Below are 23,663 nucleotides of genomic sequence, written 5' to 3'. Positions count from 1 at the left end.
GTCTGGGGGACAAAATCTGCCCTGAGCAAAGGGGAAGTTGCCAGAGCTCCCGCCCCCTCAGAGGGCTGCGCACCTGCAGCCCAATGACTCCGCCTCCTGCTGGGGCCCCGCCCACTCCCCTGCCCAGTAGGGCCACGGGTGTCCCTGCCTCAGTCCCTTTCTCCATGAGGCAAGAGGGACCAGCCCAGCCATGCTGCTTCCCAAGAGGCCCGCATGGCCCACCTCCCCTGCCCAAGGCTGGGCTTCTGGACCTTTCCGGATAACACCTCCCTGGAGGCACTGCTCCATGAGCTCACACCCTGTTTTTAGTTCTCTGGGGTCCGGGGGCCTCCAGAGCACACGTGGGCTTGGTCAGGTGAGCGGGCAGCTGGGGACGGGCTCTGGGGGCGGTGAGCTCAGGGGTCCTTGATTCTGCCTGGGGGCCAGGCTCATACCAGCGTTGCTGTACCCCGGGCGCATCATCCTCTCTCTGGACTTCATCATGTTCTGCCTCCGGCTGATGCACATTTTCACCATCAGTAAGACACTGGGGCCCAAGATCATCATCGTGAAGCGGATGGTAAGGGGATCAGGGGGTCCGGATGCCAGTTGCAAGCGGGGTGCTCCAGGGCTTGAGCAAAGCACGTCCCTGCTTTGCCTTTGGGCTCCCAACCCCAGCATGCCCATCGCAGGTCTTTGCCTGTATGTCACCTCTTCCAGACAGCCTCCCCTGATCTCCACAGCTCATTCCCGAGCCCTGTTACAGCTCCTATCACTCCCTCCGTGGGTCACAGTCATACCCAGCCCCTCCTACACATCATGCCCAGCACCCTATAAGGATGTGGGGGCAGGCCAGGGCTGTGGCCCCAAGTGTCCCTGTCCAGGGTGACAGCAGCTCCTCCCACCACCACAGAGCACACAGCCTGAGTATGGGGGGCAGCGGGAGCGTGTGGGTGGGCGGCTGCAGCTGGTGCCACCCTGTCTCTGCAGATGAAGGACGTCTTCTTCTTCCTCTTCCTGTTGGCGGTGTGGGTGGTGTCTTTCGGGGTGGCCAAGCAGGCCATCCTCATCCACAACGAGAGCCGGGTGGACTGGATCTTCCGGGGGGTCGTCTACCAGTCGTACCTCACCATCTTCGGCCAGATGCCGGCCTATATCGACGGTAGGACACGGGTCCCTGACGGCTCCGGCAGGGGTGCCTGGAAAGCTCCCTGAAGGCTGGGAGGTGAGGGGCGGGGAGTGGGGTGGCTCCCCGGGTGCCTGTGTGGCAGGAGACCCAGTGCATGTGATGCTTAGTTGCGGCGGGGGCCCCGGCGGCGCGTGGGCCCCCGCGGGGTGGGGGGAGCCTGGGCCGTGGCTGAGATCTAGGGTGGGCCGAGGGTGCGGCCTGGGGCTCTGACACCCCTCCCGGACACCACATGCCACCCTGTCCCTCCTCCTCCTCCTCTAGATGGAGAGAATCCTTTCTGTACGCTGAGTTTTTTCTTTTCGACAGCGTCATCGAGGTAGAACACCTAATAGGAAAAGCTCACCTGTTTGAGGTGTGTGCTTCAGTGGTTTTCACCGTACTTACGGAATCGCATTTTAGAACATTTGCATCACCCACCAAAGACACCCACCCCCCTTAGCAGTCACTCCCCGTGTCCCCAGCCGTTGGCGACCTCTAATCTGCCTTCCCTCTATACAGTCTGCCTCTGCTGGACATCTCGTATGAACTGGATGATGCAACGTGCGGTCTTTGCGTCTTGCTCTGTCTTAGCGTGACGTTTTCAAGACTCAGCCGTATTGTAGCCTGCGTCAGCATTTAGTCCCCCTTTGCTGTTGTTAAACAATGTTCCATTGCACGGACAGGCCACATTTTGTTTCTGCATTTGTAAATCGGTGAGCTCCTGAGTTGTTTCTGCCTTCTGGCTGTTATGGGTAACATTGCTCGGAACGGTTGTAACGGTGACGTTTCCAATTACGTGTCTGTGTGGACGTGTTTCCCTCCCGCTTGGATGAAGGTCAGGCAGTGGAATGTACTCCTGCTGGGTTGTGTGCTGTCTTTAGCAGTTTGAGAAACGGCCACACCGCTTTCTACAGCAGCTGCACCGTATCTCGCGTCCCCACCGCAACAATACAGGGCCCAGCGCTCCAGATTCGAGCGGGCTTGTCACTGTTGTTTTTCTTGCTTCTGGCCATCTCAGGGGGCACGAGACGCGTCTCATTTCCTTGATGGCAAATGTGCTCGTGTGCTCACGGAGCCGTTCGCGTGCCTTCTTTGGAGAAATGTCTGCTCCTATCGTTGGCCCATTTTTCTTTTCTTTCTTTTTTTTTTTTTTTAACGTTTATTTATTTTTGAGACAGAGACAGAGCATGAACAGGGGAGGGGCAGAGAGAGAGGGAGACACAGAATCTGAAACGGGCTCCAGGCTCTGAGCCGTCAGCCCAGAGCCCGACGCGGGGCTCGAACTCACGGACCGCGAGATCATGACCTGAGCCGAAGTCGGCCGCTCAACCGACTGAGCCACCCAGGTGCCCCATTGGCCCATTTTTCAAGTGGGTTGTTTTCTTTCTTCCTGAGTTATACGGATGCCAGTCCCTTCTCGTACTTCTGACTTGCAAATATGTTCTACCATGCTGCAGGCTGTCTTGTCCCTTTCTGGATGGTGTCCTTTGAAGCACCAGGTTTTAATTTTGGCGAAGTCCACCCCCCCCAGTCACTCTGGTCACTTGTGCTTTTGCTGTCATATCTCAGAACCCGCTGCCTGACCCAGGATCGTGACCATTTATGTGACCCAAGATCGTGACCATTTGCTGTCGTATCTCAGAACCCGCTGCCTGACCCAAGATCGTGACCATTTATGTGACCCAAGATCGTGACCATTTGCTGTCGTATCTCAGAACCCGCTGCCTGACCCAAGATCGTGACCATTTATGTGTTGTTATTCTAGAAGTTAGAATAACTTCTTACTTTTGGCCTTTGAGCTATTTAGGTTAATTTTGTAAACAGTGTGAGGCAGGGGTCACTCTTCTGCATGCAAATACCCAGTTTGTTGAAATCCCCATTGAATTGTCTTGGCCCCTTGTCAAAAACCAATGGACCATTAATGAAAGGGTTTATCTACAAACTCTCCATTCTGTTCCATTGATCTGTGTGTCTGCTCTTGGGCTAACACCACACAGCCTGGTGAGTGTCACTTTGTAGTAAGTTTTACGACTAGGACGTGTCAGGCCTTCAACTTTGTTCTCCTTTTTCAAGATTGCTTTGGCCTCCAGGTCCCTTGGGTCCACACACATTTTTGGATCAACCTCTCAATTTCTCCAAAAAGCATCCAGGACTTTGACGGTGAACGTGGGATGTCTTTCTGCTTATTTAGATCTTTAACTTCCTTCAACAAAATTTTGTAATTTTCCGGGTCTAAGCTACGCTGCTTTTGTTAAGTTTATTCCTAAGTGTTTTATTCTTTTTCATATTGTTGTAAAGAGAATTGCTTTATTCATTTTATTTTTGGATTGTCTGTTGCTGAGGTATAGAAATGCGCTGTACGTGGGGTGCCTGGGTGGCTCAGGTCATGATCTCGCGGTTCGTGGGTTCGAGCCCCGCGTCGGGCTCCGTGCTGACGGCTCGGAGCCTGGAGCTGCTTTGGATTCTGTGTCTCCCTCTCTCTCTGTCCCTCCCCCGCTTACGCGCTGTCTTTGTCTCTCAAAAATAAATGAACATTAAAAATTTTTTTAAATACACTGTATTTACACGTCGATCTTGCTGAAGTTCTTTCTAGCACTACCAGTTTTTAGTGGATTCCCCGGGATTTGCTGTGCAGGAGATCATGTCTTCTGCAAATAGAGATATTTTGTCTTGTTCTTTCCCACCTGATACCTTTTACTTCTTGTTCGTGCTGAATTATCCTGGCTAGAACCTCTGGTACAACATTGAAGAGAAGTATCCAGGACAAACATCTCTTTGTGGTGCCTGATCTTAGAGGCGGGAGTTTTTTTCAGTCTCACTATTAAGTACGAAGTTCGCTGCGGGTTTTTGTAAACGTCCTTCATCCGGGCGAAGAAGCTCCCTCCCACCCCTAGTGTCTTGATTGCTTTCATTATAAAAGCGGGCATGACTCTGTCAAACGCTTTTCCTGCACCTGTTGAAATGTCTGCATGATTTTTTGTTCTTTATGCTACTAACACGGTGTGTTCATTAACTGATTTTCAGATGTGAAACCGGTTCTGCCCTCCTGGGACAGACCTCACTCGGTCACGGTGTGTAACTCTCTTTATGTGATGCTGGATTCAGTTTGCCAGCGTTTTGTGGAAGATGTTTGCATCTATGTTCATAAAGGGCATTGGTCTGTGGTTTCGTTTCTTGTAATGTTTTTGTCTGGTGTTGGTATCAGGGTGACACTGGCCTCCTAGCACGAGTTAGCAGTGTTTCCTCCTCTCACTATTTTGGAACACTTTGTGAAGGATTGGTTTGAATTCTTCAAACGTTCAGGAGAATTCACGAGTGAAGCCCCCTGGGCCTGAACTTTTCTTCGTGTGAAGTTCTAAAATTATTACTTCTGTCTCTTTCCTTGTTCCAGGTCTGTCTGGATTTCCCATTTCTTCCTCAGTCCCCTGTGGTGCCTTGCCTCTTTCTAGGACTTTTTGTCCATTTTTTCTACACCATCTACTTTGTTAGCACACAATTTTGTAGTATTTCCTTACAGTTCTTTTTATTTCTGTAGGGTTGGTGGTGATGTTCTCTCTTCCGTTTATAACTTTAGCAATTTGAACCTTTTTTCCCCCTTGATCAGTCTAGGTAAAAGGCTGTAGTTTTGTTGGTCTTTTCCAAGAACCAGATTTTGGTTTTATTGATTTTCTTTATTGCTTTTGTATTCTCCATTTCACTTATTTGCATTCTGATCTTTATTATTTCCTTCCTTCTGCTTGCTCTGGGTTCAGTCTGCTTTTCTTTTGTCTTAGTTGGCTAAAGTGGAAGGTTGTGTTACTGGGGTGCCTGGGTGGCTGAGTCGGTTAAGTGGCCGACTCTTGATTTTGGCTCAGGTCATGATCTCATGGTTCACGAGATCAAGCCCTGTGTCGGGCTCCGTGCGGATAGGGTGGAGCCTCCTTGGGATTCTCTCTCTCTGCCCCTCCCTTGCTTGAACTCTCTCTCTCTTTCAAAAAGTGGTAGATTATGTTATTGATTTGAGCTCTTCTTTTTTAAAAACATTTTTAAGTGTTCTTATTTATTTTTGAGAGAGAGAGGGGCAGAGAGAGAGGGAGACACAATCTGAATCCAGGCTCTGAGGTGTCAGCACAGAGCTGGGCACGGGGCTCAAACTCATGAACTGTGAAACCATGACCTGAGCCAAAGTTGGACATTTAACGACTGAGCCACCCAGGCACCACTCTTTCTTCTTTTTCATAGCACCTTCTTGTAGGGGGACTGACAAGTGGGCGCAGGGCAGCAGGATACTGACTTGCAGTTTTAAAAAAGTAGTCCATGCTCATTGTTGACAATTTCAAATCCAAGTAAGTATAAAGAATAATGTGCATAATCCCACTTCCGGGTGTTAACCGTCATTAATAACTGCCACTTAGTGTGTTTCGTGAGAGTTTTTTTTTTTTTTTAAGTTTATTTATTTTGAGGCAGGGAGGGGCAGAGAGGGAGAGAGAGCATCCCAAGCAGGCTCCACGCTGTCAGTACAGAGCCCGACGTGGGGCTTGATCCCACAACCCTGAGGTCATGGCCTGAGCCAAAATCAAGAGTTGGATGCTTAACCAACTGAACCACCCAGGTGCCCCTTGGAGGGTTTGTTTTTTTTTTAACGTACAAGCTGGACATATGTTTTGTTGAATATGCCCTTCACTTTTCTACAAACGTGGGACTACTTTTCTGTTTGTAATCACCTGCTGGGTATGGGTACATTACCTGTGCCGCAATTCCCCCCCCCCCCCCCCCGCCTCCCTTCTTTTCCTGAGAGTTGTTCATTTACTCCGCTTGAATTCTGTCCACGGCAGTGGGCTCCCTGTGGTTGGGGGCTGTGTCTCAATGGTGACAGCCCCTCCCCCTTCCCAGCCCCCGGCCCTGCCCCGGGCCCAGGAAGTGGCCTGAAGGGGACAGCTGGGTGCTGGGTGGGTGTATGTGCCTGGGGCGGGACTACAGGTCTGGCTCCTCACTTCCCTCGCCCGCGGAGGACGCTTGGGGGTAGACAGACGCCTCTCTCTGGACCTGAGCTGACAGCTGAGGTCACCCCGTTGTGCAGGTGTCCAGGCCTTGAGGACGCCCATTGCCAAGGGACTCTGGTGACTCGGCGTTGGCTGTCTTTGTTCCCTGCGCCCGCCCCCCCCCCCCCCCAGGTGTGAACTTCAGCCTGGACCAGTGCAGCCCCAACGGCACAGATCCCTACAAGCCCAAGTGCCCGGAGAGCGATGCCGTCCGGCACGAGCCTGCCTTCCCCGAGTGGCTGACGGTCATCCTGCTCTGCCTGTACCTGCTCTTCACCAACATCCTGCTGCTGAACCTCCTCATCGCCATGTTCAAGTGAGGGCCCGGGCAGCGCGGTGGGCGGGTCTTTCTCGCCCCCGGAGAGCGCGGTGGGCGGGTCTTTCTCGCCCCCGGAGAGCGCGGTGGGCGGGTCCTTCTCGCGCTCGGAGAGCGCGGTGGGCGGGTCCTTCTCGCCCCCGGAGAGCGCGGTGGGCGGGTCCTTCTCGCCCCCGGAGAGCGCGGTGGGCGGGTCCTTCTCGCAGCGCCGGCCGGGTCACCTGTAACCCGCGCTCTCCTTGCTTCCCGCCAGCTACACATTCCAGCAGGTCCAGGAGCACACGGACCAGATCTGGAAGTTCCAGCGTCACGACCTGATAGAGGAGTACCAGGGCAGGCCCCCCGCGCCGCCCCCCTTCATCCTCCTCAGCCACCTGCATCTCTTCATCAAGAGGGTGGTCCTGAAGATCCCCGCCAGGCGGCGCAAGCAGCTCAGTAAGGCCGCCTGCGCAGTCCCCGGGGGCGCGCTCCGCTGGCTTGGGGTGCGGTCGGGGGGCCGGTGGGTGAGCGTGGCTGCTCCTTCTAGAACCCTGTTGGCTCAGCAGGCGTGCAGACCCTCGGACGGGCGTGGGGTGGGGTCCTCCCCGTCAGGGCCCCTACCCGCCAGAGCCTCCCGTGTCCCCTGCACGCGGCGTTCAGGCCCCTCTGTCCGCCCCCCTACGCCCGCAGAGAGCAAGCTGGAAAAGAATGAGGAGGCCGCCCTTCTGTCCTGGGAGATCTACCTGAAAGAGAGCTACCTGCAGAACCAGCAGTACCAGCAGAAGCAGAGGCCGGAGCAGAAGATTCAAGACATTGGCAATAAGTACAAGAGGCCGTGGCAGCCCAGGGGCGCGGGAAAAACCCCCACTGCCCCAAGTCGCACCGGGGACACGGCCCACCTGGGGGAGAGGCCCGGGCACTGCTCCTGGGGCGGGAAGCTTGTGTCCTCCAGCTGACCCGTGGCTCCCCCCTTGGGAAGCCCGGATCTCGCGGGGTGGGGAGGAGGGTGAAGGCTGCACCAGCACTGGGGGCAGGGCTGACCCTTGACCTCCTTAGGAGGCAGGGGTGGGGGAGCTGGTCCTGCTGGCCCTGTGTCTCTCCCTGGGCCAGGAGAGGAGGGGACACGTGCCGTGTGGCTATGGCAGCTCCTGGCCCTGGTGCAGTCCCGTGGGCCGTGCAGGGAGAGGGGCGTCCTGCCGCCTGGTGGGGGCGGGGGGGGGGGACAGCCAGCGGGCGGGCTCCCTGCAGGCAGGCGAGCACCCTCTCCTCAGAGCTGTGCACCTGCCTTGCTGGGTGTCTTTCAGCTCATCCGTGGGCTGGAGCCAATGATGGCTGCCATCGCCTGGCACAGCTTCCAGAGCGTGCCGGAGGGAGGGCACATGGAGAGCGGGTGCTTGTCTCGGCTGGAGATGCAGGGGGTCATGCTGCCCTGCACCAGCCACCTACCTGCTCTCCCTGGTCGGGTGAGGGCTCCGAGGCCCAGGGAGGCAGCATGGCCTGTGCGGCCCCATAGCCCCCAGGGCTGAGCTGAGCTGACCCCCACATGCACCTACAAAGGGGGTGGGGGTGGGAGTTTGTTGGTGATGAGGTGGGGTCTCTGACAAGCTTGTCATGGGGACTGAGTCACAGGGGTCCAAAGCCACCCCATCACCTTCTCTCCAGTAACCACACAGCATATCCGCAGGCTGACTTGGGGAACACGGCAGGAAGCGGTTCCGTGGCTTTTGTGGGATTGGGGAACATGTGGTGAAGGGGGGAGTAAACTACGCCCCCCTCCGCCCCCCGAGAACTGTTCACAGCGGGTCCCGGGCCCAGCTCAGCACTCACTGGTCACTGAAGGGGCTGCTGACTTTGTTACTACGAGCGTTCTCTGAAGGTGCCCTTGAGGGGAGAAGTAGGAAACGCCGGGCACAGCCAGGCAGGAGAGTCTGAGCGGCGTTCGGCCGCGGGATCCCTTGCCTATACACTTGGCAGCCAAAGTTGGGTGACGTCCCCATGTGGTAGCAAAATAAGACAAACCCAAACAGACGTTCCCCAAACAGCGGCACTGCCCATCCCCCGAACCCATCGGTGCCCAGAAGCAGCTTTGATCTTTGCACTTGGCTGTCTAGCGGCCTGTCAGCAAATCAAAGGGAGGACTGCTCATCCCTGTGTGACTCCCAGCGATGCTCCCACGGCTGGCAGTGTGGCTGTGTGAGCTGGGGGCGTCCACTTGCTGGAAGATCTTCCCCTTTGGGGCCGTGGGCAGTGTTCCTTCTATACAGAAACGGGTTATAAATACTTTCAGATTCAGGGGAAGGTGCCTGAAGTTAAGGGGTCCCAGGTAGGGACTCGCACCTACAGACTAGCATTGTGTATCCTCGACATCCAGGCCCCTGGGGCCGGCCCGGCTGGGCTCAGCTGGGTGTTCTTTCAGGGTCAGCACCATGGTGGACCTGCTGGAAATGGAAAGTCTGAAGCGCTCAGGCTCCATGGAGCAGAGACTGGCCTCCCTGGAGGAGCAGGTGAGTTCCAGGCCAGCGCCTCTGTTTCCGGGTCATGGATCTGCCTGGCCGGGGCACCGCTCTGGTGCAGGGGCTTCGAGGATGAGCACGCTGGGGAAACGGCCAGGAGAAGGAGCTGGGGGATGTTGGGGCCATCGTTCCCAACCGGAAGAGGTGCGCTCCAGAACGTTCTGCCAAACACTTCCCCACTGAGCTTCACCACCCTGCACTGTGGGGCGTCTACACCATGGGCTGCTCTGAGGGAGCCGCTCTCCTCCCCAGCTCTGGCCTCCTCAGAGCTGTCCTCCGAGGTGGCCTGGCCGCAGGACTCCACATCCAGAAGCTGTGGGAATTCCAAACACCCGCGGCTGCTTTCCCAGGCTAACCGCGGATGCTGTTGGGGAGGGAGGGCCGCAGGGCAGCAAGATGCGTTTGAACGTCTGGGTGGAGCACTGGGCCGAGTAACATCAGAAAGCGTGTGGACGTCTCAGACCAGCCCCAGACGGTTGGAACGTTGGGTCAAGGTTCTGATGCTTCTGCACGAGGGGGAGCTCAGAGGACGTTGCCAACAGGCAGCAGGCAGTCGATGAACAGCCTCCGCCCCACTTGTCCCCCATCAATGCCCACTGATGGTCCCCCCACCAGTGGGGCCACGCCTGCTGGGCTCCAAGTCCTGGACCTGAGACAGGCAGCCCTGAGCAGCCTCCCATCTGAGAGTTACCACCTTGCAGGCCAGCTGGGCTCAGGTGCTTGAACATCCCTTCACCCATCCGTCCATCCATCATCCTTCCATCTTCCCATGTTTCCTTCCTTCCTTCTCTCCTCCCTCCTCCCATCCATCTTTCCCTCCTCCCTCCCTTCCTTCCTTCCTTCCTTCCCTCCTTCCCCCCTCCCTCCCTCCCTCTCTTCATCCATTCATCCACCCATCCATCCGTCATTTCACGTTTCCTGTGCCCCTCGTCCATGCCACATCCAGGGCTGGCCTGGGGAACATCAAGGCAAACAGGCATTGCCTCCCCCTCAGAGAGTTGCAGTCTGGGGGCACAGACGTAAACGCCCATTGTCACAGTATGGTTTAGTAAGTGTAGCAATCAAGGCGGATGCAGGGGCTGGCGGTCAGAGAGGCCTCGGGCCTTCAGAATAAGAAGGGTGGACGGGGAGGAGGTTGGGTCCCTGCCCCTCTGTGCCCCTCTTGCTGGGGGCTTTCTTATGAGCACCCCTGCTGCCCAGGGCAGCCTCCCAGCAGGCAACACCTGAGCCCCACATGCTGTCACAGGAATCTTGTCTCTTCCCAGCTCTGCTGTGTCAGGTGGGGGCAAGCCACTCGGCCCTGTGATGGTGGGGTGCCCACCGTGAGCCAGCCCCTGCCCTGGGACCGCTGTACACGGGGGTCTGCCCCAACTGCCTTCTCCCCTGTGGGTCCCTGCCTTGCTGACGCCCTCCCGAACGGGTGCAGCTGCTGCTGAACTGAGTTCTCCTGGCCCCGTTGGTCCCCTGGCTCCCACCATCCCCCGTAGTTGAACATGTTTGACTTCCAGGAGTTTCTTTTCTCTGGGAGGAGGAAGAGCCATGGGGAGCCTCGGTGGGCGGTCACACTCCACCTTCCTGCGGCTCAGGTTTGTCGTACTGTGGCTTCAGGATGGTTCAGCGGCCTCTGCCGTGTCCAGTCCCAGTGGCCATTGCGTCTCACGGGTGGGCACTGCCCGTGACACCGAGGGAAGCAGGGCAGGCTCTGATGCCCGTGGGGTCACTGTAGCCTTCCCATAGTGCCCTCGCCGGTTCAGCGGAGGGCTGGGTGTGCTGTACGGAGGCAGGCGTGGACCAAATCTTGTTTGGGATGTGCCTTCCAGGTGGCCCAGACGTCCAGAGCGCTGCACTGGGTCATGAAAGCCCTGAGGGACGGTGGCTTCGGCTCAGAGGAGGGCATCCCCGCCCCGGGTGAGTGCGCGGCCCTGCCAGCAGCTGGTACCTGCTTGAGTCCAGGGGTCTGTGGGGAGGAGAGGCAGCAGGCTAGATTCTGGAGGGGACTGGGGGTAGGCCGACTGAGCTGCTCCTGGGTCCCATGGGCCTGGGGGAGGGTAGACTGCCCCACAGAAGCAGGGGCCCTGCACAACCGAGCCCATGACTGGACCTGGTGGGGGGCTTTGAGAGGGGGCCTGCGCATCATGCTATACAGGAGGGGCCGCTCCAGGATGCGCCCAAGACCCAGACCAGGTGGCAGAAACCATAGTCCGTGTGTCTTTTTTTTTTTTATATTTATTTTTGAGAGAGAGAGAGGGAAGGGGTGAGCAGGGGGAGGGCCAGAGAGAGGGACAGAGAATCCCAAGCAGGTTCCGCACTGTCAGCACAGAGCCTAACATGGGGCTTGATCCCACGAACTGTGAGATCGTGACCTGAGCCAAAGTCAGACACAACCGACTGAGCCACCCAGGTGGCCCCCCAAAGTCCATATTTCTAAGTTTGCAGCCAGCCAAGAAATGGGCAAGACTGGCCCTCCTGGGGCGGTGCTGACCCCGGAGGGGGCACACGTGGCCTCCCTAGCCGGATGGGGTTCTGTAAGGGCCGTGAGTCCAGCTAATTACCGAGAGCTCTGGGGCAGCCACACAAGGAGGCAGGTGCTGGCTGGGGGGACACTGCCCGACCCCAGATCTCTGTCCCCCCAGGGCCATAGTGGGGAGCCCCCCTTCGGGGCTGGTGGTGTTCAGTCTGGTCTCGGGGAGGCGGAGGTGGCCCAGTTCTGGGGAAAGGACCATCGAGGACGCCCCTGTCCTGTGGGCCAGGTGCCTGAGCCGGGGCCCGGCTTTGCCCACGGCTCCCTGTGGCTGTTCCCAGCACCCCAGAAGGCCTCAGAGGGGCAGGACCTCGAGCCGGACGGCAGACAGGAGGAGGAGGACGTGGGCGACACCCACCACGTGAACGCCCGGCACCTCCTGTACCCCAACTCCCACGTCACCCGTTTCCCCGTGCCCAACGAGAAGGTGCCCTGGGAGGTGAGTGCGGGTCCTGGCGCTCTCCCACCGGGCCAGAGGTGCCCCGTGTTCTGGACACGGTCAGGCGCCAGGTGGACAAGCCTGTGCAGCCTCACAGAGACGTGCTGGGCAGAGGGGGAAACTGAGTCACTAGGGCCGCACAGCTAGATGTGGTGGAGCTGGGCGCCTAGTGGGCTGCTGACCCTACGGGGAGCTTACTGCCCCATTACCTCCAGTGGCCTCACTCATCCCAGACCCCAGCATCCCCAGGGACTGGTCGCTGCCCCTTTCGTGAGTGCAGGTGAGGGATAGGATCAAGGAGGGAGGAAGAGGAAGGGCAGCAGCATCTGTGTGCCCTCCCCGCCCCCACGGGCTTTCCCTCTGGCCTTTCTAGAACATTCCAGGCTGTTGCCCCCATTCCTTCTCCCCAGTCTCTGCCAGCTGGAGTCCCTCTGGAGTCCAGCCTAGACCCCTGCCCCATCGTGGGGGCTCCCCTGGACCACCAGTGCCGTCGCCAGCCCCCTCGGCTGGGTCCCTGGGGGTGGTACGCTCAGCCTGCCTGAGCTCAGAGCTACCCTGTGCACTTTGGGGTCTGTCTCGGGGCCCGTGGCGTGAACGCTTTGAGGAAGAGGTGCTGCTGTCGGTCATCCTGGCCACAGGGCCCTAGCCGTGGTCAGGGGTGCCAGTCTGAGGGCTGCGGGGGCCCTAGCCGTGGTCGGGTGCCAGTCTGAGGGCAGGACCGGCGTCTTTGTGCAGACGGCGTTTCTCATCTACGACCCGCCCTTTTACACAGACGACAGGAAGGACAGGGGCTTGGTGGACCCCGTGGGAAAGTGAGTGTGCACATCCTTGGCCCTGGGCAGGAGGGAGGGTGGGGGACCAGCAGGCGCTCCGGGGTGATGGGCAGGGTGCCCTGTCCTCCCCGAGGGCTGGGACATTCTGGGGAGGCACCTGGCTGGGGGCACCTGCCAGAGACACGGGGCTCTCTGACAGTCCTGGTCACTGCCCCCTCTTACGGGGACATGGCCTCTCCGCTTTTCCCAGCGCCCTGGAGCCTCTGTCCGGGATCAGCTACAACGCTGTGGACGGACCCATAGACCGGCGGAGCTTCCACGGGGTCTACGTGGTTCAGGACGGGCTCCCTCTGTGAGTGCGGCTGCCCGCCATCCCGCGTCAGTCGGGCCTTTGTGGGGCTTGCTTCTGGGGTCAGCCGTCCTGTCCTGGCAAACTAGCCATCTTTCTGATAGAAGTGAACAAAACGCAGAAGAAAAGAGATGCTGATGTAAAACGCTGCCTTACTCGATGAGACCCCTCTCTGCGTCTCCCAGCGTGGAGCTGGGGAGGCGCACTTACCCCGGCTGGCCTTGGGGCTTGGCCCTCGTCCCTGAGTGCCCTTGGTGACTTCCCGCCATCTCCACAGATTCTGACAAAGAGCAGGCTTGCCCTGAGAGGGAGGAGTTGAGGGGCCAGCGGGGTGGCGTCAGGGGACGGTGGTGTTTCCTACTTCTGTTCTCTGTGGGGACGGGCACCGTGTCCCATTGTACAGTGAGTACATCCAATGTCAAGATGTTGGGTGACGGTGGCGTCACACCCAGCAGTCACTTGGTGAGCACCTCTGGGTGTCAGCCTGGGGTCCTGGAGATAAAGGAACCTCCTCTGCCCAGGGTGCAGCACCAGGGGCCGGAGGAAGAGGAAGGCACCATGAGAATTAGGGGAGGGACCCCAGACGGGGCCAGAGGTGGCTTGAGAGAGGGGGCAGGTGGGGCGGCCTCTCGGGCATGTCCTGGAACAGGAGTGGGTGTCTGTGCCTGGAGCCAGAGGTGGTATAAGGAGGTGGCGGGAGACGGCGGGGTGTGAACGTGGAGTCCCTGGTCCCAGTCGAGGTGGCAGGAGGTGCGATGGGGCGGACACAGGTGGTGCCGTGGGAGAGAGCAGGCTGGAGAGTCACAGAGGGACCCACAGGCCCTGCCCCTGCATGTGTGAGGCCTTGGGATGCAGACGCATGTCGTGCGGCGCAGTGGGCTGGTCACACGGTCTCTAGGGGTCGGGATGGCCACATTAACACCTGTGCTGGACTTCTGCTCCCAAGGAGATCTCTTTCTTTTCCAACCAACTCCAAGGTGACCTGAATCTCCTGCCTCATCTCTTGGAGTCCCTAAAGGACAAGATTTGTCCCTAGGTGGACAGTCCTGGGTGGGAAGGCAGATTCGGCCAGGCTGGTGGAGGGGATCCTATCCCAGCCTCCACACACTGGCTTCTTCCCTGCCTCCCGCCGAGGAGAGCGGCCTGGGGTCTGAGAGCCCTGGGCCAGGGCGGGTCCAGGTAGAGTTGGCACACTGCCCCGTGAGTGGCCCCCGTCCACGGCCCCACCTGGTCCCGCCGGATGCAGGCAGCAATCTAAGCAGATCCGTCCTCCCCAGGAACCCCATGGGCCGCACAGGACTGCGTGGACGTGGAAGCCTCGGTTGCTTTGGACCCAACCACACGCTGCAGCCTGTGATCACCCGGTGAGTGTGCCACTGAGGCACCCACGGGCCCCTCCCCACGTGCTCAGAGCTGAGGGGACAGATCGCACGTGGCGCATGGTGCCAGGCTCATGGTGGGGCCTGGATAAGTGTAAGTGCACCTGAGATGCAGGGCGGGGGTGTCCCTGTCCCCTAGGAAAAGCCCAGGCCTGTCCCCACCCCTGGAAGCTGCCCTTGCTTCCTTGTGGGCCCCCCTCGGTTAGTGGGCCTCTGGGAGGAGGGCAAAGCCATGGCCAGGGCCCAGGACCACAGACAAGATGAAAATACACATAATCCCGCCCAGCATTTCCAGAGTAAGGAGAGGAGCAGGTGGGGCCAGGCTGTGTGCTTCTTTGAGGCTCGTGATAAGAAAAATATTTTCCTCAAAGGCCTGTCCACTCCAGTCCCTCCAGTGGTGTGGAAGCAGGAAAGACATCCTAATGGTCCCCGTCTCGGTTCTTCCCCTGGAGCCATGTTGGGAAAGGAGACAGGGTTGCCCCCGTCTGCCCCATGTCCTCCTCAGTTGGGGGGGGGGGGGCTGACCGCAGAGTCCCTGTGAGCTGCCCCTTTTACAGGTGGAGGCGGAACCAGGATGGAGCCATCTGCAGGAAAAGCATAAAGAAAATGCTCGAAGTGCTGGTCGTAAAGCACTCCCTCTCGGAACACTGGGCCTTGCCAGGGGTAAGCCGTGCAAGCTGTCTGTCCAGAGCGTCTGTCTCTCCATCCATCCCGCCCAACGACGGAACACCTACTCCTACAGTCCCCGCCCTGGGCAGTTCTGGACTCTGTCCCTGGTGCTGAAGGACAAACCAGTACTTGGCTTTTTAGGAGGGATTCTCCCTGCTGTCTACTCATTTTGCTGTAGTGAAAACGGGTTCAGATACTCTCTGGGGTGAGCACTGTGTCCCGAGCACCAGGCTCAGCACTGCGGCTGCGTCAGGGGCTAGGCTGCGTGTCCTCGAGGAGCTCATGGCCTTGGAGGCAAATATGACTCCCCATGCAGGTGTCTCAGGCAGGCACCTGCCTCTTGGTGTGCGACCCTGAGCCGAGCCCTAAGGATAGGACAGGGGCCAGGGCTGGGAGGAGGGGGCATGTGGCCCCTCATCTCTGGAATGGCAGCTGGTTGCAGGGCTGAAGGCCAGAATGCATCCGGGGCCTTGTGGGGATCAACATAACTGGGCTGCAGAAGGCCCTGGGCTGGACCCCCCAGGTGTTACTCCCAGATCAGTCTGCCTGCCCCGACTCCCACCCATGTTCCGGGGGTCCTGGCAAGAGGACCACGTTCCCTGACAGGCTCTGGGTCGGTGCACAGCATCTGGGCTGCAGCCCCATTTGGGAGCCTCTCCTCTGAGCCTGCTTCTGGGAAGTCGTGATTTACCCCAACTCGGCACCCACCATGGCCCAGTGGCCGCTCTCCTGGGGGCAGCCTGTTGGTGAGCATGTGTGGGGTGGTGGTTCCACTGGGTCCCCAGGATGCAACAAGGATTCTGGGCAGCTCCAGCCCTGCAGCCACGATCCCCTGTGCCCCCCAGCTGAAGGAGCACCACTCTGAACCAGGTATCGGGCCGGCCCCTCTCCCCCTGGGAGAGAGTCTCTAGCACGATTCAGCCTTCCTCTTGGGCACTTTGGCCTCTCCGGGTGGGACACTGGCCCAGTCCCTGGTGGCATCTTCCAAGCAGTGCACCTATAGCCCCAACCCTGCATGGGTCCCCCCACCACTGCAGCTTTTGGGGGGCACAGGTGTCTCAGGGGACAAAGCAGATGGATGTGATGTGGACTTCGAGAGACGTTAATAGCAAAAAGGGTCTCTCGGAGGGGTGGAGGCCAGGCAGTGCAGGTGCAGGGCCCATGTCCCTGGGGTGGGTGGTGTCGGGAGGGACTGGGAGCTCAGCCTGGGGGAGCAGAGGTGAGAGACGGCATGTAGGGGAATGCAAGAAAATAGTTAAAATGTGCCCTTCTGCTGGTGGCCAGGGCACTGGAGGGCAGGGCGCGTGTTGCTTTATGGGCGCCCACACGTACTCCCCAAACATTGTGCTCTGGTCTGACGCACCCTTGCTCCGCACAGGCTGACGTGGGCAGTGCACTCTGGACAATGTCACTCCAGCCCTGAGACAGCCAAGCGGCCAGACACTCATCTGCCTGTGGCTCCAGGGGGCTGGCCTGCTGCCCACTCTGGGCAGATGGCCAGTGGAGGTGGGTCTCCGAACAGCCTTCAGACCTGCCCCTGCCTCCTCTCTGCCCAGGGCTCCCGGGAACCAGGAGAGATACTGCCCCGGAAGCTGAAGCAGGTCCTCCGTAGAGAGTTCTGGTCTTCCTTCCAGAACTTGCTGACGCAGGGCACAGAGGTAAGGTGGCCTCTGCTGCAGTCCCATCTGGGTGCCCCAGCCACCCACGGTGTGCTGGTGGGGAGGGCTGCAGGGTGAGCCGGATGGGACACTGGGGACCCTGCTCCCGCCCCAGGAAGGAGCTGGGACGAAGAGGCGTGGCCCTGGCTCTGGTCCCTGGGCACCTGCCTTCCCTCCCTGACCTTCTTCTCTCCAGGTCAGGGGGGGCAGGCCGCCTCCTCCGCCACACACACTCTTGCCCTGGAGCACATGGGTGCATGGGACCACAGTGTCTGAGTCTCTGAGGGCAGAGGGGGCATTGGGCCAGCGCCCGGCTCCCCAAGGCCTGGACGGGGGTGGGGGCGGGGGGCCTGTATTCTCCACCGTCTTGTCTTGTCTTAGTTACGAAAGCGGTACGTTACACGTTTGGTGTAACACACGCCCCTTCACACTCACCCACAGGAGCCCCGCTCCAGACTTTGTTTACTTCTTTACACGCCTGCCGCGGGCCCTGTTGCCAGTTTTCTCTCTGCGCTCGAACACCCATACACTCTTAATAAAAACAGGGCCACACAGCACACGCTTCTCTGTAACTTGCTTTTTCACTTAATTTGCAATGCTCATATTTACAAATTTGCCTCCTCTTTTCCATGGTCGCATAATGATTTGTGTCCTGATTTCTTGAACGTCCTCTCGGTGGACCCAGAGTTGGTACTGGTCCTGTGTCTCTCCTATCTTAGGATGAAACAGGCGATCCCTGATATTTAGGGTGTTAACCCGTGAACCTGGTCATTTCATAAGGGCTGTCCTGTGCAGTGCCCCAGGGAATAGCACCATCTCTTTGTAGAAAAGAATTAAGTAGTTTATTTATGGAGGTGAAACATAACATAAAATTAACCATTTTAGAGTGAACAGGTCAGTGGCATTTAGTGCATTGGCCATGTTGTGCCACCATCACCTCCCACCTGTTCCAGAACATTCCATCCCCCATGAGCAGTCATTGCCTTTCCCCCCACCATTCCCTGGCACCCACTGACCTGCATTCTATTCTGCATCCCGGCCTGTTCAGGACACTGGCCGTAAGTGGAATCACACAGGACGCACGCGGGCTTTGGCGTCTGGCTTCTTTCACTTAGTGCAATGTTTGTGACGTCCGCCATCCCTTTTTATCCTCCCGAGGACAGTCGAGGCGGGTGTGGATGCCAAGCCAGAGACCAGGAGGGCGCTGAGGGAGGCGCGGACCCCGCGGTGGGTTGGGCACGCGGGAGGTGGTGTTGGGGAGCAGGCGGCACGGGGCAGGGAGAGAGCCCGGCGGGGCCCCGGGAGCAGTGGACGGCTGTGCTCAGTGTCCCTGGGCCGGGACAGAGCGCAAGACGTGCATGGGGCCCCTCCCTCGGGGAGGAAGCCGGGGCGGACCGGCTCACCCCTGCGCTGCCTCCCAGGTATACAGAGGGTACGTGGACGACCCAAGGAACACGGACAACGCCTGGATTGAGACCGTGGCCATCAGCATCCACTTCTCAGACCAGAGCGACATGGACCTGAAGAGGCTGAACTCTGTATGGGCCTGGGCCGCAGGCTCCCGGTTGGGGGGGGGTGGGGGCGAGATGCAGGCGAGTGAGCTCTGGGGGTCACTTGGGGCCTCCAGGAGGGGTCTGCCTGGCCTCCCAGGGGGCCGGAGCTGGCCAAGACCAGAGAGCGGGGGCTGCAGAGAGCAGAGGGCTCCGAGAGGCACTGGGAGAGGCAAGAGGGCACCAGCAGGTGGCTGGATGGGGACCCTCGGACGGGACTCCCTGGGGGAGGCTGGTTCCCATGCCTTCATGGGGATAATGTCTCCACATTTATATCAGTGCCACCGTCCCTAATCCAGACTGGATTTAAAGGACAGAACACCTGAGATGAAGGCCACCTGCTCTTTTCTCGTCAAGGACTTTCAGAGCTTGGTGGGAATTTCCCATCATGCCTGAAGTAGCTGTTCTTTTTCCCCTTTGATGGAAGAATACAGGGAGGCAGCCCTAGGCAGAGACCGGGGGCGCGTGTCACCCCCCCCCCCCACCGGGCCCTTCTGAGCCCAGCCGCAGCTCTGGGGTGTGGGGCAGAGGCGGGGCCAGCTCAGGAGGGAGTCAGGACCTACGTTTGCCCTTGCAGCACCTGCATGCCTGTGACCCCGGGATGTCCGTCCGATGGCAGGTCGTGGACAGGCGCATCCCGCTGTATGCCAACCACAAGACCATCCTCCAGAAGGTGGCCACTTTGTATGGGGCTTTCTACTGACCCGTGGACTCTGGCCGGGTCCCGATGCCGGGGGCGGGTGAGGCTGGTCTACCCACAGCCCCCTTGGAAGCTCGGCTGCCAGGAACTCAGGCCGAGGCCGGCCACCCAAGGCACGGGCCGCCCTGGGCCTCGGATGGGCAAGGGGCTGCTGCTGGGACACCTCGCGGTGTGGTCTGGGAATCTGCTGCTTCTCACAGCCACCTCGAGTCACTGAGCAGACGAGCCTGTGAATTGGAGGGCGTCAGGGCACCCTGAGAGGAGAGCCGAGGCAGGGCACGGGCCGGCTCTCGTCACACGGCCATTCCTCATGGCCGGCGTGGCTCCTGGGATCCCGCCAGCCATGGCTGCCCCTGGGGGCCTCAGCCCTCAGCCCAGGTGACTCCCTCCTGGTCACGTCGTGAGCAGCTTGCCCACCACATGTGCATTGGCCCAAGGCCCGCATTTCCTGCACAGTTGGGACTGTGGCCTTGTCCTGGAGCCCACACCCCAGAGGTGGCACCCACCGTGACTTCACTCGGACCCTCACCTGCCCTGGGGTGGGGCCCCGTGGGAGCCTCAGTTCACTGCCCTGGCCTCTCAGGGCTGAGCCCCTTTGAGGGGCAAGAGCCAGGTGAGCACACGCCTTCTCTGGGGGTCAAAGTGTGTCTGCCTCTGTGCTGTCCTGGAGATCCGGGCAGGGGCTCTCCATGCACAGCGCTCCCTGTGAGCCCAGGGCGGGGCAGGCGGTGGGCCTAGATGGTGGGGGGGCCTCTCTGCTCAGTGTCCATGACTCACAAGCCATCAGCATAAACCGCCAACAGTCATCAGGGCCAGGATATCGTAAAACCCAACATTAAATCTGTTGCCCGTACCAGCCCGGCCAGCCTCTCTGTGTTCCCTACAGACAAAGTTACAGACATGGGCAGTGGTCAGGGGGCTGTGTCTGGGCCACTGAGACCTCTTCCGGCCCGCGGCCCAGCTGCCTATGGCCCAAGGGTGTCTCCTGTGGCCATCTCCACCGGGTTCCTCCCCTTGGACACCCTGCAGGCTCCTTGGGCCCAGACCAGTCCACCCCCACCGGCCCCCCGTTTTTCATCCTCCTGGACCCGCCTCCAGCATGGCCCCCGGTGCCCAGGCTGGGACTCGGCAAGGCCACGCCCTTTCCGTGGCTGCCCACGCCCAGGTGTGGGGGGGCCTTGGTTTTTTATCTAGACTCCCAACTAGCATCCGACTGGCAGCACTGAATAAAAACATTTTAGAATGGAAAGACTCAGAAAATGTGTCGCTCGTGCATCCTTTCTGAAGGATCTTCTTTGTTTTTATTTTATTGTTTACTTATTTAGTTATGAATATAATTTATTGCCACGTTAGCTAACATACGATGTATGCAGTGTGCTCTTGGCTTCAGGGGTAGATTCCTGTGGTTGATCACTTACATTCCACACCCAGTGCTCAGCCCAGCAAGTGCCCTCCTCGGTGCCCGTCACCCATTTGCCCCTCCTCCCAGCTCAAACTGTCAGTTTGTTCTCCGTATTTAAGAGTCTCTTACGGTTTGCCGCCCTCTCTGTCTGAAGCTGTGTTTCCCCTTCCCCTCCCCCATGGTCTTCCGTGAAGTTTCTCAAGTTCCACATATGAGTGAAAACATATGGTATCTGTCCTTCTCCGACTGACTTATTTCACTCAGCATAATACCTTCCGGTTCCGTCCACATTGTTGCAAACGGCAGGATTTCATTCTTCCTCGTTGCCAAGTAGTATTCCGTCGTATGCATAAACCACATCTTTATCCATTTGGCAGATGATGGAGATTTGGGCTCTTTCCATAATTTGGCTATTGTTGAAAGTGCTGCGGTAAACATTGGGGTACAAGTGCCCCTCTGCATCAGCACTCCTGTATTGACTCCCTTGGGTCAATTCCTAGCAGTGCTATTGCTGGGTCGTAGGGTCGTTCTATCTTTAATATTTTGAGGAACCTCCACACTGTTTTCCAGAGCAGCTGCACCAGTTTGCATTCCCACCAGCAGTGCAAGAGGGTTGCCCTTTAAAAGAACCTCTCTAAGACGGATTCCAGAAAAGCGAACCACGGACTCAGCTGGGCTGCTGTAACAAAATTCCACAGACGGGGCGGCTTAAACAACGGACTTGTTTCCAGTCCTGGAGGCTGGAGGTCTGAGACCCAGGGGCCAGCACCCATCTCTGGTGAGAGCTCCCCTCCTGGCTTGGGGACGGCTGTCTCTCGCCGTGTGCTGAGTGCCTGTCCTCAGTGTGTGCACGGAGAGGGAGCGAGTGCTCCGGTGTCTCCTCTCAGAAGGACTCTAATCCTATGACGTCAGGGCTCCACTCTTAAGGCCTCATTTAACCTTAATTACTATATTAGAGGCCCCACCTCCAAATACAGCCACAAGGGGAGATAGGGCTCCAGCATATGAATTTGGGGGTGGGGCGGACACAATAACACACACACACACACACACACACACGTGCACAGCCCAAGCTCTGTGTAAGCCAAGAGACCATTAAGATGTATGGCTGTGTCTTACACCTGTTGGGGCACAGCGTAAAAAGAAAATTTAACAAGCGCTCAGCACTAAAGCCCCCAATGGGGTCACTGGCAGCTGGCGGTGGAGGGCGATCCCAGCGCACGGGTGTCCTCTTGCCTAGGACGACGGGGGCGGGCTGGCCGGCCACACTGCCGCGCGGACGGTGGCGGCTCCCAGACGCGGGCAGCAAGCAGGGCTGTTGCGGGGCGAGCGGCCGCTGGCGGGACAGACACACATGAATCACTGTGAACCCCCGGCGGGGTCAAGTGGAATGACAAAATCGGGGAAAAACAGGAACCAGCGGAGGATGGTCGCGGTGCAATAGAACGAGAGGAGACACTCAAAACGCCTCAGTGATCAGGACACGTGTGAATCGGGGTTTTCATACTGGGATAAAAAACCCGACTCGTTCTTTCTCGTGGCGCCTCGGACGCGGTGGGCTGCTTCAGGATGATGCGGGACGTCTTCCCAGCTACTGGCTGCCGGAAACTCTTTGAACGGAAACCTCGTACCTTTTCTGAGAAGCGAATGGCCACAGACGCTGGGTGGACTTGGGGGAGAATGGAGGGGTGACGTGGTCTGGGTCACAGGTGGCCGTGACGGACAAGGCCTCCCCGTGAAGGGGGGGTGTCTTGACCCACGGCCGCGTCCGCCTGCTGCTGAGCAGGGGGATTCCCGCTACCGACCCGGGAGGAGGGGGGGAGAAAGCGCGACTCTGCTCGGGGTGCGTCGCGGATGCCAATCTCAGTGCTCTCCACTTGGTCCTTGTGGGACAGGGGAGAAGGATATTGCTGGCCTCACCGACCCACGGACTCCGAACTAGCGGGATCCGCGAGCTTTTCGGTCTCTCGAAGGAAGAGGCCGTCCGCCAGCACGTTGTGAGAATGCCCCTAAACAGAGAGGGTGAGAAACCTCGGGCCAAAGCGCCCAGGGTCTTGTTCCTCCGCGTGTCCTCCAGCAGGGACGTCGGCACACTGCTCGGAAGGATCAGGACGCTAAGAAGACTAAGCAGGAGCTGCGGAGTACGTCAGACTTGTGGGCAGCCGCTTGAAGGGGGCCAGGGGCAGATCGCCAAGAGACAGAGGCTGAAGAACAAGAAATCAATAGGATGATGCCTTATCGAACCACCTTAATTCATTTTTTGCATTCACAGCAAAACAGATCAACCGGGAGACACTCGGGTGGGAGAATGGTCAGTCTGATGGTGCATAAAGTGTGCAAGAAATACCTTCAAGTTGAGAGGCCAGGCCACGCTGTGACGGTGGTAGAGACGGGCAGGGAGGGCTTCTTCCACGGGGGGTGGGTAGCTCAGGAAAGGATTCTGAGCAGAACGTATCTACTGTGCTTTCTGGGAGGCATGGAGCAGCTTGGAAATAAAGGACTCGGACTGTTAAAAAAAAAGTAATAACCCGACTCATTTCTATTGTTTTCTACGTATTTGTCTGTATCACCTGAGACAGAGAGACTCAGAAGAGCTGGCAGAGTGGAGAAGTCGTCTGGGCAAACGCTCTCAGAGAGAATGGTTAGGGAGACAGCGCTAAGCCGACCGCCAACCCCGGCCTGGGCCTTCTCGAAGGAGCACACACGGGTCCTGGGTTAGAGAAAGGCATCCATCTACGGAGAAGGCATCGCTGTCAGGAGACGTTACCCACCCAACACCCTCGCTTTTTAAATATGTAAAGCAAACTTGATAGAAATTCAAGGGGAAAGTGGCAAATTCACAGTAATATTTGAGGTACTTCCTCAGAAATCAAGAAATCAAAGAGGAAGAGGGAAATAGGGCAGAATGTGAATAACACAATGAAGACCGAAGTCACTCTGTGTGGTGTGTGTGTGCACATATATACATTCATACATGTTATGTATTTATATATATAATGTATATATTAAGCATATATACATTATGTACAACTTATACGTAAGTTTGTCAACACATAAGTTATATAAATGATGTACAACGTATTTATACACATAATAAGAAATATATATTTATCTGTATAGTAACTTAAGTGTAACATGCATACAGGGGCGCCTGGGTGGTTTAGTCGGTTGAGCATCCGACTTCAGCTCAGGTCGTGATCCTACAGCTTGTGAGTTCGAGCCCCGTGTCGGGCTCTGGGCTGACAGC

The 23,663-nt window shown here is 58.2% G+C and overlaps 1 protein-coding gene, 1 long non-coding RNA gene and 1 other non-coding gene across 11 annotated transcripts in view; all 3 read left to right on the top strand.

The window, feature by feature from the left end:
- TRPM2 (transient receptor potential cation channel subfamily M member 2) overlaps positions 1 to 20,269 on the top strand; it is a 57,793-nt gene extending 37,524 nt beyond the window's left edge. Inside the window, exons 19-34 of one of the 9 annotated variants that reach the window (XM_040483773.1) lie at positions 427 to 559; positions 970 to 1,141; positions 6,301 to 6,484; positions 6,738 to 6,919; positions 7,154 to 7,286; positions 8,880 to 8,967; positions 10,485 to 10,562; positions 10,797 to 10,884; positions 11,779 to 11,936; positions 12,672 to 12,748; positions 12,960 to 13,061; positions 14,336 to 14,422; positions 14,995 to 15,100; positions 16,663 to 16,764; positions 18,186 to 18,302; positions 18,934 to 20,269. In XM_040483773.1, coding sequence (XP_040339707.1) covers positions 427 to 559; positions 970 to 1,141; positions 6,301 to 6,484; positions 6,738 to 6,919; positions 7,154 to 7,286; positions 8,880 to 8,967; positions 10,485 to 10,562; positions 10,797 to 10,884; positions 11,779 to 11,936; positions 12,672 to 12,748; positions 12,960 to 13,061; positions 14,336 to 14,422; positions 14,995 to 15,100; positions 16,663 to 16,764; positions 18,186 to 18,302; positions 18,934 to 19,017 — 1,891 coding nt within the window. In that variant the 3' untranslated portion in view covers positions 19,018 to 20,269. Of the gene's footprint in view, positions 1 to 426; positions 560 to 969; positions 1,142 to 6,300; positions 6,485 to 6,737; positions 6,920 to 7,153; positions 7,287 to 8,879; positions 8,968 to 10,484; positions 10,563 to 10,796; positions 10,885 to 11,726; positions 11,937 to 12,671; positions 12,749 to 12,959; positions 13,062 to 14,335; positions 14,423 to 14,994; positions 15,101 to 16,662; positions 16,765 to 17,922; positions 18,045 to 18,185; positions 18,303 to 18,891 lie in introns of those variants that run through there. The other 8 variants (XM_040483772.1, XM_040483774.1, XM_040483775.1 and 5 more) reach the window with 8 other exon arrangements.
- On the top strand, positions 15,054 to 15,130 carry LOC121036561 (Z6 small nucleolar RNA). The gene has a single exon (XR_005793391.1). It is a non-coding gene; the product is annotated as a Z6 small nucleolar RNA (small nucleolar RNA).
- Positions 20,270 to 20,967: 698 nt separating the features above from the next.
- Positions 20,968 to 23,344, top strand: LOC121036528 (uncharacterized). Its single transcript, XR_005793364.1, has 2 exons — positions 20,968 to 22,557; positions 22,689 to 23,344. It is a non-coding gene; the product is annotated as an uncharacterized LOC121036528 (long non-coding RNA).
- The last annotated feature ends 319 nt before the right edge of the window (positions 23,345 to 23,663 follow it).

Source organism: Herpailurus yagouaroundi, unplaced genomic scaffold (genome assembly GCF_014898765.1).
Source record: "Herpailurus yagouaroundi ecotype Mexico unplaced genomic scaffold, PumYag 162, whole genome shotgun sequence".
Taxonomy (NCBI): Eukaryota; Metazoa; Chordata; class Mammalia; order Carnivora; family Felidae; genus Herpailurus; species Herpailurus yagouaroundi.
The sequence above is the reverse complement of the archived record's forward strand: the minus strand, read 5'-3'. Positions and strand labels throughout refer to the sequence as shown.